The sequence below is a fragment of the Siphateles boraxobius genome, unplaced genomic scaffold (genome assembly GCF_051911475.1).
Source record: "Siphateles boraxobius isolate OS27281-9 unplaced genomic scaffold, OSU_SipBor_1 25, whole genome shotgun sequence".
NCBI classification, from domain to species: Eukaryota; Metazoa; Chordata; class Actinopteri; order Cypriniformes; family Leuciscidae; genus Siphateles; species Siphateles boraxobius.
The window spans coordinates 31,583,141-31,600,160 of NW_027508866.1; the positions used below are offsets into that span (position 1 = coordinate 31,583,141).

Below are 17,020 nucleotides of genomic sequence, written 5' to 3' on the forward strand. Positions count from 1 at the left end.
CAGGCTGACTTTAATCTATTTGAATATTGAATGAATGGAATCAGTAGCCAAATTAAACTCTCATGAACCTGGAAATACTTGGGTAGCTTCTACTTAAGACAGGGACAGACAGGGACTTTTTAGGGAAGTTTGGCAGACAGGAAAAGCTGCAATTAAAAACGAAATCAAAAGGAATGTTTCTTTAGTCTAGACTATGCATTACACCTGTGAATGCGTGACTACGTGCAGAGTCACAATGTGATTGCAAAATATAATTTAAAAGAAAATCATTTATTTCTCATCTAAATTATAGGCCTATTCTATAGTATAGCATAGTGGAGACTGGGGCTAGTTGTCACACAAGGAAGGGCAAGGAGGTTTTGAATCCAAAGTCCAATTTGACTTTGGTTTCAATCAATTTGATTGTTTTGAACTCACTTTATTCATTATAACTGTTAGCAAAAAACAATGCTTTGTTATTTTGAATGTTAATTTTTACAATAATTGGTGAATAAAAAAAAAGTTGTTCTGATCATTTTTGGAGTAACTTTAAAATACGGTGTGAATGCTGAAGAAAACAGGAAGGGGGGGGGGGGGGGCAGAAGGTAATTATCAGGAATTCATATTTGTTGATGTTGTAAGTTTTATGTATGTATTATAGGCTATGCATATAGTGTTAGCTATCATGAAATCAGGACCACTTTGCAATAAGGTTTCAATAGTTAAATATGTTAACATGAACTAATTAAGAACTCCACTTCTACAGCATTTATTAATCTTAGTTAATATTAATTTCAGCATTTATCAAAACATTATTAAAATCAAAAGTTGTATTTGTTAACATTAGTTAATGCACTGACTGTGACATAAAAAACAATTAACAGGTGTATTATTATTAACTAAGATTAAAAAATACAGTAACAAATGTGTTGCTCATGGTTATTAAAATTTGGTGTAGGATTCACTGTTCACTCAGAAATCTATTTGCTAGTAAGGTTCCCAAATAATTGCAACAAAATAGAAAGCAACACATTGAATTAAAAATGGAAATTTGAAGTCAAAAGACTGAAATAGCATTTTTCTTCAGTAATTGGTTAACTTTTTTCCCCCTGTGTATATAAACAGAGATTAACCTTCAATAATTATAATAACAAACTATATTGAAATATTAATTGGATCTTTTCTATCCCTGTCTTCAGGTGAAATGCTGCTTACTGCTTCCTCCGATATCTTTGCAAGTGTAAATGAATAAAAAGCTCCTACACGTTTTATTTCCTTTAAAGATTGCAGACAGCAAGTTATGAAGTTGTGTAATCAGACATGATGACACAAAGGTATTGCCCAGGAACAACATTCTCCTTATGACTTCTGAAAATGGGCATGACTCATACTATAAATACAGGCAGATCATCTGAGAACTAAGGCAACTTACTCTGAAACAATTTGATTGCATTGAAATTCAGCGTTTGACAGAAGAGAGAATCATGTCTTTTTTTAGATATCCTTTCAAAGCTAGCAAGACTGTGAGGAACAAGGCGTTAATAGTGTCTGTGGAGAACTTCTATCCAGGTGTAGATCTGAGCAGGAGGAGCGGCGTGAAGAGAGACACTCAAAGGCTTCACAAAATCCTCAACAAACTCGGCTTCTCTGTGGAAATCAAAATAGACATTGAAGCAGAAGAGATCTATGAAGCATTTAAAACAGGTAATATGAGCCAGCCTAATGTATTGATGTTTACTTTACTAATTTAAAAACATCACTATCAGCAAACACAGATGCATTTTATTTCTAATATGACTTCTTACACCGCATTTTGATTCTTCTATTTATGTAAAGAAGTGAAATTGTTTCATATATATTGTGGGGACGAGTCAATGGGTTTGAATGTCATTACAAATTTGACTGGAGATAATCAGACTAGTAAAACTTACTATCCATTCCAGATACTCACTAACTCTGTCCTCCATCCTCAGAGAGCGGGAAGACGGTCAAAGACTGTTTTATGGGCATCATATCCACTCATGGTGAGGAGGGTGTTGTGTTTGGTGCTGACGGACATGCCGTGAAACTGTCCGAGATCTACAGCTTCTTCACAGGCCCGTCAATGGCGGACAAGAGCAAACTCTTCCTGATCCAGGTACAATTCCTGAAAACAGTCCTCACTGGCAAACTCTTGTGACCTTTCATGTTCTTGCGTAAGAGTCTGTGCCTCAAGAGGGACGTGTTGATATTGCATTCCATTTTATAAATCCTTTAGCCATCTATACTGGAATTTTAGACATGTTTGCAATTTGAATTGTTTCACTTTTTTACCTCATCTGAATTTTACTAAACTTTGTTTCTTTTGTGACACTTGATTTGTGAACACACACACAGATTAAAAAACATGGAGATGATTCAAAAAGGTTAAATGGTCTTTAAAAAAAAAAAAATCACACTTTTGACTGTTCACGGTCAAAAACGACCACCATAGGAAATTAATGGGAAATACGAAAATATAGAGCAATTTTTGGGGGGTTTCTCCCACAGCTGTTGAAATCTTATTTCCTTATGGCATGGCTACTTCAAATAAAATATGTAGACATAAAATATTGATTTTGATTTTGAGTGTTTGCGATTCTCGTGACTTTCTGCTACAGGCTTGTCGAGGTCATGGGTTGGATGGAGGTGTGGAGGTGGAGACAGACTCTTCATCCTCAGAGGAAGAGGTCGGCATGTCTGAGCTTTTTTCCATTCCTATTGACACTGCAGTTATGTACGCCACACCACCAGGTACGGTTTATTAACTCCAAAACATTGTTTGCCTAGATCGTGAAGTCCGAAACGCTTCACTTCCTCACTCACGTTCATGCGTCTCTTTTGTTTTGAAGGTTACGCTGCGTTCATGCATCCTACAGGCGCAGTGTTGATTCAGACTCTCTGTGATTTGCTGGAAAAGGAAGGAGGTCCAGATCTGGAGATCACTAACCTTCTGACTCGACTAAACTACCAGGTGGCCTACAACTTCCAGGCGAGAGGGGAAAAGTTGAGCGGTAAAAAGCAGATGCCGTGCTTCGTGACGCGCTTCACCAGAGAAGTGTTCCCGTTCAGCAGGACGCCAGCAGCAGAAGATTTGAGCTTGACCTTTGCTGCCACAAAACTCATCGACGAACCCAGAAGGTTACGGAAGAGCTCCATCAGCTGAAGATCATGTAACAGAGACTGACTGTAAAAAATATGTGGAGAAACGTCTTCTTGTTAGATATCTATATTATCTCATTGGTTGAGATAACATAACTTTAGAAAGTTGCATCGGCAGCAGGAAGTCAGCTGATGGGAAATGTGCAGGTAGGCCTACATGATCTATTTCATAGTGTTCCTTTGAAGTCTTGAACTACTTCTTTTATGTATCTTTATTAAATTAGATTGTTTTAATAAAACATCGGGAATATTCTGTTATTTAATTTGTGTTAATATATATTCATCTTGAAAGTGTTTATCTATTATATGATATGCAAATAAAACCTACAATGATCTCTGGTTCAACAACAGTTGAATAAAATATTGATTCTTGGAAACACTGAATGTGTTTAAAACAAATGTCACGCCCAGTTATACGTCATAGTCATTCTTCATCGCTGCCATATTGTACTTCAAGGTGTGAACCGTTTATTGCACGCTCTGTACTTTCAAGTGCTCATGTGAGGCGAGTTGACAGCCAATCCAGAAACACAGGATTTCAACATGGCCTGTTAGTCACAAACACTAATGCCAGGTTCCATTTAAACATATGGATTGATGACTATCATTTCTTTGTCATGTTAAACATTAAATGAACATGTGAAATGTGAGTAACAAGTGTGTCTGGGGAGTCTATACCGACTGGAACATTCAGGTGACAGCTATTTATTTATGAGCATCTGATACTGACAGAGGTGCATCTTCATGTGTTGTACTTCTTGACTTGAAGGATCAGAACACTTTATCAAGAGAAACAGACATCAATGATAAGAAGCACTCCGTACTTATCAACAGAAGCGTACTTACAGTTTTACAGCCATAGAGGAAAAGCAGGCACTGATAGACACCTACAGGCTCACACAGTTCAGCAGACATTAAAAACAAGTTTCATCTTGTCATAACATTATCACTTAAAAAAACAGCTATAAATGAGGTCTATACATAATTATTTAGAAATAAGAATTAAATTCCTCCTCAAATCTTCATAAAGTAACAACTTTTATGGATTTTGAAGCATTAATAAAGGCCAAGGCTGTGTCCGAAATACACTTTTTGACTTAGTACTTACGAGTTCTAAAAAAGTATGTTCTAGTATGAATGTGTGTAGCATGAATGTAATCCGGACATACTACATTCGCCATGTTGTCATTGTCATGTGACTTACCAGCTGCAGCCCTGCAACATCACACACGTTTCACGACGCATAAGCCAGGTCACACGTATATCGCGGAGAGCACGTGTGTGTGTTTCTGGTGTGAACGTGGTGGTGGAGAGCACTGTGTTTCTTTTATTACGTGGTTAACAATTTATTTATATATTAAGTTAAGTGTTTATTTTTCTAAATATAGATTATGTGCAAGTATTTCACATTTTATTTGAACAAATACAGTAACAAATGTATTGCTCATGGTTATTTCATGTTTGTTAACACATTAACTAATGTTAACAAATGAAACCTTATTGTAAAGGATTACCCCCATTTTAAATTTACATTTTTCCTGAGTTTTGTTGTTTTTCAGTATGCTCTACACGTTGTGTTTGATTCTTTTTTTTCGGGTTGAGCCCCTTTTGATTTTAAATAGCTTATGTAAAAATTACCAGCTCAAGTAAATTGCATGGATTTCATGCTGTTGTTGCAGTTGATATTTAAAGTTTTCTCTATATTTCTGTCTTAAAGCATGACTTTCCAAATATAAGGAGATGGTGGCCACTAATTTAGGAGTTAGGAGTTTAGGAGTTACTTCATCTCTTCATTTTCCTCCATCTTACACAATACTAAAACAACCAAAGAAATTACAGAAAACCTCCAAAACACACTACCAACAAGCTTTAACAAAGGAGACATGAAGAACAAGCCACATCCAGCAGCAGCAGCACGGTTTTCATCATATAAGTTATATTATAATTAAATATAGGCCTATATGAATATTAAAAATGTAATTATTCTTTGCCAATTTTTAAAGATGGAATTCCCAATAATTAGATTCACGAAATTGGCTGTGTAAAGGATAAATTCTAACAGACGTGTTCAGGAGCTTCTTTTCCTCAAAATGGAAGAGGCGGACGAGGAAATGGCCCTCCAAACATTTAATGGAACGGTTGGAAGATTCCAAAGATTACATTTTGTTTCCAATTAGGAAAGACATGGAGTCTTTTTTAAGAATTAAATAATGGGACTGAAAAGTAAACTATTCTTTTCAAGAGTGTTAAGTTAATACATTTTTTTTTATTATAACTTCTGTTTAATTTTTCAATTATAATTTTAGTTCTATTATTTGTTGTTGAAATGTCTTGGTTACACTTTAAATTTGTTAATGCATTAACTAACATGAACTAACAATGAACTAGTTTAATAAATGTTGAAGAAGTATTGCTCATTGTTAGTTCATGTTAAAGGGATAGTTCCCTCGAAAATTATGTCTCAATTTTCTCACCCTCAAGTTCTGACTAAACCTGTATGAGAGTCTTTGTTCTGTTGGTTACAAAATAAGATTTTTTTGAAGAATGTTGGTTAACTAACCGTTTCTGGTCCCCACTGACTTCCATAGTATTTTATTCCCACTTCATACCATATATGGTTCGCCTTCACGTGTGTCCTGAAACGTATGTGGTGCTGCAGATATATCTCACATGACAACGCCGTTTATGTGCTACTTCTGCAGCAGTCTTAAACAACGATTTACATTTAAGCCTTTGGAATGGGAGCACATCTTTATTTGTGCTGAGAACAGTTGGATATGAACCCAGTAGACGGGCAGCATCATTGATGTACTTTCCACTGGAGTTTTGTATTTCAGCAGGTATGAACATGAACATAGCTAATAAAAATATAAGAAACGGTAACAGACACAGTGGAAATTAGCAGAAAACAGGGTGATATACTTTTCTGTTTACTTTGTTTGTTTACTTTGTATCAATTGCTATTGTAGTTTCAGTATTCTTATGGTTTAACTTAAAGTGTAAAGCAAGTAAAAACATTTTATGTAAATATATACTGCATACATTGGGAATATTATTTCAATTTGAGTTATCATTGCTGGTAAATTGGAAGATAAATACAAGCACCTATAAAGGTAGTAAATCATCTTTTTATGAGCTAAAGCTTCTGATCTGTCTGGAACTGCCAGTGTTGCGTAGATCAGACTCATGACACTGTTAAAGCCTGGAGGAAACGCTCCATATATGGCCTGACAGACTGCAAATGGCTGGACTCACCTGTTTTATGATGTCGAGACAGACTCCTTATTCTCACACAGTTTTTGACTGCATTACACCTCGGCGTTTGACAGAACAGAGAATCATGTCTTTTTGTAGATATCCTTTCACAACAAACAAGAGGATGAAGAACAGGGCGTTAATAGTGTCTGTGGAGAACTTCTATCCAGGTGTAGATCTGAGCAGGAGGAGCGGCGTGAAGAGAGACACTCAAAGGCTTCACAAAATCCTCAACAAACTCGGCTTCTCTGTGGAAATCAAAATAGACATTGAAGCAGAAGAGATCTATGAAGCATTTAAAGCAGGTAATTATATTGTTTAATCTAATAATTTAAAAAAGGATTTTTTCCTCCAAGCAGAATTCATGTTTCATTTCTGCTGTGCTTGCTTTTGTGTTTCTTAAAAACCCCTCTAAAAACACATTACATAAGGTCATTTATTGGTGCCAAAGTCCACGTTTGTTAATAATAGGCTTCAATTATCAGCAAGCACAGATTGGCACAAGCTCGGTTTAAACTTGTACATTTTTGTTGAAATACAATAAAGAAATTCTTTATTCTTCTCGGGTTTTGGGGGGGTTGAATGACAATTTGATGTTGCTATCATTTAAAAATGAATGAATTAATCATATGAGCAATAAAACTACTAGTCAATTACTGAAACTCACGCAGACTGGAATTTGAACATATATGATATGGGATATGAACGGAGGAGATTGAGTCATTGTAAATCAGTCCATAGCCAGTCCTAACAATGACAGCATATGAGTTTTGCCTGAAGATAACTAATCATTTTTCAATAGGAACAAATAAGTTAAAAAAAGAACATGCAGAATCTGCTTGTTTTATTTGGTTATATCACTGTTTTTTTTTTTACTCTGTCTTCCATCCTCAGAGAGCGAGAAGACGGTCAAAGACTGTTTTATGGGCATCATATCCACTCATGGTGAGGAGGGTGTTGTGTTTGGTGCTGACGGACATGCTGTGAAACTGTCCGAGATCTACAGCTTCTTCACAGGCCCGTCAATGGCGGACAAGAGCAAACTCTTCCTCATCCAGGTACAATTCCTGAAAACCGTCCTCACTGACAAACTCTTGTCACCTTTCGTGTTCTTGCATAAGAGCCCGTGTTATAAGTATCGATGGCTGTCGACATTACATAGCAGTTTTGAATTCTTTCGCTTTAATTCTTTTGAAATCTATACTTTTTGTTTTTAGCATTTTGAAAGATTTTACATTTTTTATCTTAATTGGAATTAACTGTACAGAGAGTACAGTACACAGAGTAGTACAGAGAGCCCTACACGTGACATACGGGACAAACTATATATATATATATATATATATATATATATATATATATATATATATATACAGTATATATATATATATACAGTATATATATATATATATACAGTATATATATATATACAGTATATATATATATATATAGGGAGAGAGAGAGAGAGAGAGAGAGAGAGAGAGAGAGAGAGAGAGAGAGAGAGAGAGATTGTGGCCATGGATTAAGTATTCATTCCCTCGTTTTACTAAATCATGGTCACGTTGTAATAATTTGTTCCCTTATTTTAGGCCACGATTTACTAAAACGAGGGAGCAAATTCTTTATTGCGTCCCCGTGATTTAACTAAAACAAGGGAATGAATTCTTTATTGCGTCCCCGTGATTTAACTAAAACAAGGGAATGAATTCTTAAATGAATAGTTCACCCAAAAATGAAAATGATCCCATAATATACTCACCCTCAAGCCATGTGTATATGTCATTGAATAGTGACAGAGTTTTTGAAGCTCCAAAAAGCGCATTCATTACGGGTGAACCGATATTAGATTTTGTCCTATACCGATAACCGATAATTCTTATATATAGCGGCTGATAACCAATATATTGGTCGATAAATCTAAATCCAAATTCTTACATAATGTTTGAGAGCCTGATTACAAAAACAAAAATCTCACCGTGAAAAGCCATGTCCCAAGCATACAATTACAATGTTCTCATAATTTTATGTAGCCTACAGTATATGAGACAGACTTGCGCTGCATGTTGCACTTAACTGTATTTTCCTTTTTGAAGTGATTCCAATCATATTTCAAGCAATTCAAAACCATCATGGCGAACACTGTGCATCTGAAGTGTCTATGCTGAAGGAAATAATCCATAATTTATCGGCTGTAATATATCGGCCAAATTTTCTTATATGGCCGATAACTACAACATTAAAAATGAACATATATCGGCTGATACCGATATGGTAGCCGATATATTGTGCATCCCTAGCATCCATCCATCAATCAAAAAAATTAATCCTTACGACTTCTGTGAGTTAATAAATGCCTTCTGAAGCGAAGCAATGGGCTTTTGTAAGAAAAATATCCATATTTAAAACTTTATAATCTATAATCACTGGCTTCTGGCAACGGCTGTATGTGCGTTCACAAGAGAGTCGAGTTCTGGTGGAACAGTGACCTTTGACCCGACGTATGGCATAGCGTAAGCTTAGTTGAGAAAAAAAAATGCCGGTTACGATTTTCAAGTCTAAAACGAGAAATTAAAAAAAAAATGTTGGAGGATTTCGATAAAAGAGGAGGGGAGCTGTGTCAGACGTCAGGTCAGAGGTCACCCTTCAGCCGGAAGCTATTGACTATAGTTTATAAATTTTTAAATATGGATATTTTTCCTATAAAAACCCATCGTTTCCCTTCAGAAGGCATTTATTAACCCACTGGTGTCGTATGGATTAATTTTATGATGGATGGATGCGCTTTTTGGAGCTTCAAAAACTCTGACACTATTTAATGCCATTACAAAGCTGGGAAGAGCCAGGATATTATTTAATATAACTCAAATTGTGTTCGGCTTAAAAAAGAAAATCCTAGGATGGCTTAAATGTGAGTATATTATGGGATGAGTTTTATTTTCGGGTGAATTATTCCTACATTCCGAATCATGATTCGGAAAGGCTAAAAAGTCTTTAAAAAAGTCCCACTTCTACTGTTCATGCCCAAATGGTCAATAGGAAATGAATGGGAAGTAGAGAAATATAGAGCAATTTTTTGGGGTTTTCTCCCACAGCTGTTGCAATCTTACGGATATTCGCACAAAAAAAATGTAGTCATGAAATATTGATTTTGAGTTGTATATTCTCCTAAAGCTTGTGACTTGATAAAGATTGTAATTTGAATGTTTGCGATTCTCATGACTTTCTGCTACAGGCTTGTCGAGGTCATGGGTTGGATGGAGGTGTGGAGGTGGAGACAGACTCTTCATCCTCAGAGGAAGAGGTCGGCATGTCTGAGCTTTTTTCCATTCCTATTGACACTGCAGTTATGTACGCCACACCACCAGGTACGGTTTATTAACTCCAAAACATTGTTTGCATAGATCGTGAAGTCCGAAACGCTTCACTTCCTCACTCACGTTCATGCGTTCTGTTTCGTTTTGAAGGTTACGCTGCGTTCATGCATCCTACAGGCGCAGTGTTGATTCAGACTCTCTGTGATTTGCTGGAAAAGGAAGGAGGTCCAGATCTGGAGATCACTAACCTTCTGACTCGACTAAACTACCAGGTGGCCTACAACTTCCAGGCGAGAGGGGAAAAGTTGGGCGGTAAAAAGCAGATGCCGTGCTTCGTGACGCGCTTCACCAGAGAAGTGTTCCCGTTCAGCAGGACGGCAGCAGCAGAAGATTTGAGCTTGACCTTTGCTGCCACAAAACTCATCGATGAACCCAGAAGGTTACGGAAGAGCTCCATCAGCTGAAGATCATATAACAGAGACTGACTGTAAAAAGTCTGATGGGGAAACTTCTTTATCTCAGATAATCCTTTCTATAACATCTCTCAAGGTATCTCACCGGAGTCTGAGAATGAAGCCAGTGACGTCATGTCACATAAAGTTTCATCTCCAGAAGGAAGTGAGATTGTTGGGCAAGTTCCCAGATGTGACCTGCTTTCTTAGTGCTCCATTTGGATCATGAGTTTTTGCTACCTCCATATATATACATATATATATATATATATATATATATATATATATCTTCTATTTATTATGTATATACACTACCGTTTGAAGGTTTGGGGTCGGTAAGATTTTTTAAAGTTTTTGAAAGAAGCATCTCATGCTCACCAAGGCTGCATTTATTTGATCAAAAATACAGTAATATTGCGAAATATTATTACAATCTAAAATTACTTTTTTCTTTTTTTAAATGTTTTAAAATATAATTGATTCCTGTGATGCGAAGCTGAATTTTCAGCATCCTTGTCTTCAGTGTCACATGATCCTTCAGAAATATTCTAATATGCTGATTTGCTGCTCAATAAAGATTTCTTCTTATTATTAATGTGTCCTGCTTAATATTTTTTGTGGAAACGGTGATACATTTTTTCAGGATTCTTTGGTAAAAAGAAAGGTTAAAATAACAGCTTTTGAAACAGAAATCTTTTGTAGCATTATAAATGTCCTTAATGTACTGACCCCAAGCAAAGAGTAATTCAAATGTAATTTAAGTTTATTAATGACAAAATTTTGCTACTGTTAAACATGTATAAAAATCTGTAAGATAATAAAATTAATCTATTTGTAAAATATGGCAAAATATGGAAGTGCAAATACTTAGACATAATTGACCTAAATAATAATATCAAGCAATTTTGTTTGGTTTTTAAAACATAAGTTTACATAAAGTCTGATCCAATAGCTATTTCATAGAATTACTGAAAACGAATGTGAATGTGATCATTTTGATCATATGCTGTCTGTGTTCAAAATAAAACTGAAACAAATGTTCAGCTGTCTGTGACTCAGATTAAGTAACCATGGTCACACGTACTTTGCCCCTGCTATATTTACTGTAGTTTAAGGTGCGTACAGGATATTACACATGAATAAATATAAAAAGACAGCAGATCCAGACATGCAGGATTTCATCACGCCTGTTGATCAAGAATGCTGATGTCAGGATCCATCTGAAAAAAGTTCACTCAAGAGCTGCAGCATTAAGTTTTATTTTGTTGCTCATTTGAATGAACACAGATGATCAGGTTTTATACTTCAGGATTTAACTGTTTTTTTTTAAAGTTATGATTATTGCAACAAAAGTCTATATATATTCTGGTTTAATTTTTTTATTTGAAATGTATACAATATAAAACGGAACTGACTGCTGTACGTGCCCATTGTGACAATTTAGTAATGTAACACGCTGTCACAAAAAGTTTAAAAAAAGTGTGTTTAGTGAAGCGTCTCTTTTTTTTCTGGGCAGCAAGCCAACAACGATGGAAATGTTCAGCTGCTTCCATACATGTTTCCCTCCTGAAACCGAAATTCACAAAACAAACTTACCGTGACCAGGGCCGGTGTTGTGTAATCAGTTCCTGTGAAAAACTGTTCCGGTGGGTAGAGTATACATGAATATTCATGATATTCCCATGTTGGGGGCGTGGCCTGGAAACATTCAGTTTAAATGTTAAACATTAACTGAAACAGTTCATATATTCAAAACAATGAATAGTTTGTGTTATAAGATAAATCGTCTGCTGTTTTTTCAATTTGCCTGATTGATTACATCATTCATAAAAAGGACAGCAGAGCAAACAATGAGCGAATAACACATGCTCATCTAGGCTAATACGGTTTATTGTTCATAATTTGTGCAATAATAAAATGTTTATAAGCTAGCCTGTTGTGAGTCATCTTTAATTTCTTGATAGTCATGTTTCTGTTAAATACATATCTACTAAGGAAAATGTTTTATTGATCTTGTAGTCATCATAATAAACATTGCCGTTGTATTTGATTATAATACCGTGCATAAACCCATAAAGCATTGTTCTGTTGGCCCAGTCTTCTTGGACATAGGCCAGCAGTTACTATATTTTTAAATTAAGACAGGAAAACAGTATACGCATGTCATCAGCACCATAATGTCATAATGGCTTCATTTTGCTTTTGTGATGCATATATTCATCATGATGTAAAGTTACTGTCTGTTTCAGACTGGATGTAAGAGCTGAAGTCACTGGCAGCTCTGGCAGTGTGTGATCTGGACATACATGAGGCTTTTCTATTTGAGTGCCAAGGCCCCGTTTTAATAATTATCTCAGACACCAGGCATTCACTTAATTTTGCATTGTGTGAGTTGATGAAAAGCATGCATCAAACTGTAAAAAACTCAAATAATCCAAATAAAATACAATTTTTTTTTTTTCTTTACATGGACGTCATGTCACCATTAACCAACATCTGAGAACTATGAACATTAAAGTGTGTTGTTAAACTATTGAAATATTAACTTTATTAATCTCAGGAGAACTTCAAGTAAATGTTTTAGGCGGACAAAAACGTTTGAGAATTCCTGCCCTACAGAAATGGTATCATTGTATGTACACTTGTAAAATAAAAAAAAATAAAACTTTTTAATAAGATTTTCAAATGTTAAACACGATTAACACAACATTATAGATAATTAAATTTTGGTTTATTTCACACACCATTATAAAACACATGGCACGAAAGTAGGTTGTTTTTCAGTGAAGCACATGGTCAAAGAACAGACATGATGTATGCTTTATAATATATATATATGTGTGTGTGTGTGTGTGTGTGTGTGTGTGTGTGTGTGTGTGTGTGTGTGTGTGTGTGTGTGTGTGTGTGTGTGTGTGTGTGTGTGTGTGTGTTTGTGTGTGTGTGATTCCCTAAACTGTACTTTACTGTTACCTAAATACAATAAAGAGAAATGTTATGTACTCTTTTGGCGGTCAATTTTAAAGGGATAGTTCGTTCAAAAATAAAAATTCTGACGCCCTCATCTTATTTCAAAGTTACATGACTCAATCTTTTGTGGAACATATTTTGAAAGATGTTTTCCCACTGTTCTTTAGAATATTTTCACAGAAGAAAAGAAGTCATACTGGTTTTGAACGGGTGAGTAAATGATGACAGAATTTTCATTTTTGGATGGACTATAGGCTACCTTTAATCTTTTATAATCTATTAGTAGAACCACTATAAAACTAAACCAATCTCTGTTACCTTAAATTATATGTTTATCTCTGTAAAGCTGCTTTGAAACAATCTACTTTGAAAAGCGCTATATAAATGAGGATGACTTGACTTGACTTGAGTAGCCTGCTTGGAGACTAGTGTGGAAAGATTTTGAGGTTGCTTTGTTAAAACTTAAAAAAAAATGTGACAGATACAAGTAAATGTGCATTTATTTGTGTTACTTTAATTTTAATTTTACATAATATCCAGTATATGATTAAATAGTATTTTGGTGTTGATAAAGGGAACTTGAGCCTTACTGTGGAGGCTGGTAAACACTGGCTATATAGCTATAGCCTACAAAATAAATTAAGAATGACACAAACACACACACACACCAGTCTAGCTTATATTGCTATATTTTATTAGGGCACAGATACATTTGTAGAGGTTTATTTCAGGCATTGTTGTAACTGCTGTAGGCTACTGTTACAGTAGTAGTCACGCATGCCAACAAACGTATTCATTGTTTTGAAAATGTGAACTTTTTCAGTTAACGCTTACCAATGAAACTTCATTACATTTTTGAAAAAAATAAAAATAATAATCCATTAAACGAGTTGCAATTTGAGAAGAGTGCACTAAAATTTTCAGTTCCAGTCGTTTTGCGAGTTGTCTCAAGGCCGCGCCTCAATTTGTAGTCATGTAAACTGGTGGTGGTTGAGGAGAGATTCCCTGATACAATTGTAAAACGCTTTGGGTGTACAGTAGTAGGCTACATATAAAAGCGCTATATAAATGCCTCATTCATTCATTCATTCATTCATTCATTCATTCATTCATTCATTCATTCATCCATTCATTCATGTCTAGTCCACCAACTGGAACAGTTTTTCATAGGAACTAATATTATTACACAACACCTGTTTTACCTCATAAAATCCGGACGCGCGAGCAAGGGTTACGTGCCTAGAATTCATTATGCAAAAATCTGGCCCTGGCCGTGAATACTAGGTGTTTGTGACAACTAGCCCCGGTTTTCTTAAAACATTATCGCCATCTGGTGGCGGAACGTGTTAACTCTACTGACGGACACCACAAGTCTGCAACTAGAGGGTGGTGTCGTAGCACACAAATATACATTTTTCATGTCACAAGACCACATTGTTAAAAATTAACTGGTTTTCTGGTAGGAATACATAAATATTTTTTATTGATTTATTTTCTACTAGACGAGGTGTCAACACCAATATGCAATTAATTTCTCCCTCATGTTACAAAATCACATTGTTCAAATTTAAAGTAACACCAGGTAACTTTTCAACCTTCATAATATATTTCCAAGTCTCTTGTGATGGTACATCGACTTACAATAGGTTGAATGACACGTCTGCCATAGCTCTGTAGCGTTTTTAATCGTACTTTTAAACTTCGGGTTTCGGGTAGTTACCGGCGAACAAAGAGAACTACAAAACTCGACTGCTTTACGGCATTTACGTCACTTCCACCACCACCCCCACTTCCTTAAAATCGCAGAGCTGTCAAGTGTCACGCATTGAGCGTGACAGTCACTCATTTCGGTCTTTTGTCACGCTCTCCCGCCATACATTGTATTTCTCACGCTGAAAAACTATTTGTAATATATTTAATATGCCACAGCGCCCAAAACTCTGGCCGCGCCGCTCTCACTGTGGAACAGGCATGAATTCAAGCGTGTCTCCGCTGGTGTTGTTCGTCTGGTGTTGTTAGCCAATCAGAAAATAGCACTATTGTATCTGGGTAACATTTAACGCAACAACCAATGACACCCCGTAGTCTGGGGTGTTTTTTTGTCTGCCTGACTATGTTACGGAAGCAATCTTATCCTCCGTTTATCTTCATGAATCAGGTAATGATTATTTGTCTAGCCTCAAGCTATAATGCAAATCGATTTGTAAAATTTGCAGATTTATTTATGGTAGCTTGATATTATAATATTGACGATATATGGTTATTATCTACCACTCAAACATTGCATTGAAGTATCATATAGATTCAGTAAAACGGTAACCAATAGACTAGGCTACTATAATGACACTGGCTTGTAAACGTGATCATCGCGATCATTTGTCGTTAGAAAAAAAATAAAACCCATGAAATTATATTCATATGACATGCTGAAATATATGCCACTGTACCTGGGATGAAGACATTTCACACGCGACGCAAGCAGAACACATCTGCATGTGACCTCCTCCTACAGTGTTCAGGGCTATCATGGTTGTCAACAAATGCACGATGACAGAGTTTACGACAGTAGTAGAGGACAATACTGTTTCCCAACTGTAGGGGGACCCCGAGAGCAAAAGTTACCTGGTGTTACTTTAACTAGTTAGAACTTTCTTTTTGATCCCCAAAAAGACTGATTGATTGATTGACTGATTGGTTATCAGTCAAATCAATGAAAACGAATGACAATGAAAAATATTAAATTTTCTCATATGACACATTACGTTACATAGGCCTAATGGTTGCAGACTCTGCTTACATTCATAAAATTTAACCTCCAGTATCATTTCTATGCCGACGATACGCAAATTTATATACACTCAAAACCAGATGAGCGCTCCAACGTTGATTTTCTTTCTGGTTGTATTACTGAAATAAAAACCTGGATGAGTAATAATTTCCTGTGTTTGAACAGTGATAAAACTGAAGTTATGCTCATTGGTTCTCGTCATCAAACCTCCAAAGTTGGTTCTCTGTCTTTTAATCTTGATGGCTCTGTTTTGGGTATCCAGAGCAAAATGTTTTATTTTGAGTTATTTTTGATGCTAATCTTTCATTTGATTCTTTCATTCAGAGTACTGTTAAAACATCTTTTTTCCATCTTAGAAACATCGCTAGATTGCGGCCTATGTTAACTTTTCCTGTGGCTGAAAAGCTGATAAATTCCTTCGTCGTCTCTCGGATTGACTATTGTAACGCTCTTTTAGCCGGAGTTTCTAAATCTACACTACACAAGCTTCAACGTGTACAAAATTCTGCTGCTAGGATCTTAACTGGGTCCAGAATATGCAACCATATCACTCCGGTTTTGGAATCCTTGCATTGGCTCCCAGTTAGGCTCCGAGTCGAATTTAAGATTATGATCCTTACATATAAGTCCTTGCACGGCCTGGCTCCAAATTATCTATCTGAACTGTTGATACACTCCGAATCGCAGATTGCGCTCCTCACAATCGAGCATGCTGGTGGTTCCTAAAACTCGCTTAAAATCTATGGGTGACAGGGCTTTTTACTTCTATGCACCTGTCCTTTGGAATTCTCTGCCTCTTGAACTTAGAGAAGCCCAGACTTATGCCACTTTTAAAGGTCAACTTAAGACATAGGCTACTTTTTTAAACTTGCATTTACCTGTTGATGTGTTTTGCTTTTAACAATAGTTTATTGTGTGTACAGCGCTTTGAGAAGCTGCTTTTAAAGGCGCTTTATAAAATAAAGGATATTATTATTATTATATAAAATAAAAAATTCGAATAACCTTTTTTGTTAAAAATATCAAAAGGTAATGTGGTACCGCCATTGGAAGTAAACACATAGCCTACACATCACTAGGTACCA

General features: G+C 35.9%; 2 protein-coding genes across 2 annotated transcripts; both read left to right on the plus strand.

Annotated features, from left to right (window-relative positions):
* Nucleotides 1-1,373: 1,373 nt before the first annotated feature.
* On the plus strand, nt 1,374-3,810 carry LOC143750439 (caspase-7-like). The gene is made up of 4 exons (XM_077243509.1): nt 1,374-1,683; nt 1,953-2,116; nt 2,619-2,751; nt 2,850-3,810. The coding sequence occupies exons 1-4, from the start codon at nt 1,464-1,466 to the stop codon at nt 3,161-3,163; spliced, it is 831 nt and encodes a 276-aa protein (XP_077099624.1). The 5' UTR covers nt 1,374-1,463; the 3' UTR covers nt 3,164-3,810.
* A 2,534-nt stretch (nt 3,811-6,344) lies between these two features.
* Nucleotides 6,345-10,745, plus strand: LOC143750438 (caspase-3-like). Its single transcript, XM_077243508.1, has 4 exons — nt 6,345-6,719; nt 7,309-7,472; nt 9,647-9,779; nt 9,879-10,745. The coding sequence occupies exons 1-4, from the start codon at nt 6,401-6,403 to the stop codon at nt 10,190-10,192; spliced, it is 930 nt and encodes a 309-aa protein (XP_077099623.1). The 5' UTR covers nt 6,345-6,400; the 3' UTR covers nt 10,193-10,745.
* Nucleotides 10,746-17,020: the final 6,275 nt, after the last annotated feature.

Bases quoted from the DNA above. Each gene is read 5' to 3' on its own strand.
- LOC143750438 (XM_077243508.1), top strand. From the start codon at position 6,401: ATGGCTGGACTCACCTGTTTTATGATGTCGAGACAGACTCCTTATTCT. The intron at 7,473-9,646 runs GTACAATTCCTG...TTTCTGCTACAG, and splicing joins GCAAACTCTTCCTCATCCAG to GCTTGTCGAGGTCATGGGTT. The intron at 9,780-9,878 runs GTACGGTTTATT...TTCGTTTTGAAG, and splicing joins TATGTACGCCACACCACCAG to GTTACGCTGCGTTCATGCAT.
- LOC143750439 (XM_077243509.1), top strand. From the start codon at position 1,464: ATGTCTTTTTTTAGATATCCTTTCAAAGCTAGCAAGACTGTGAGGAAC. The intron at 1,684-1,952 runs GTAATATGAGCC...CTCCATCCTCAG, and splicing joins CTATGAAGCATTTAAAACAG to AGAGCGGGAAGACGGTCAAA. The intron at 2,752-2,849 runs GTACGGTTTATT...TTTGTTTTGAAG, and splicing joins TATGTACGCCACACCACCAG to GTTACGCTGCGTTCATGCAT.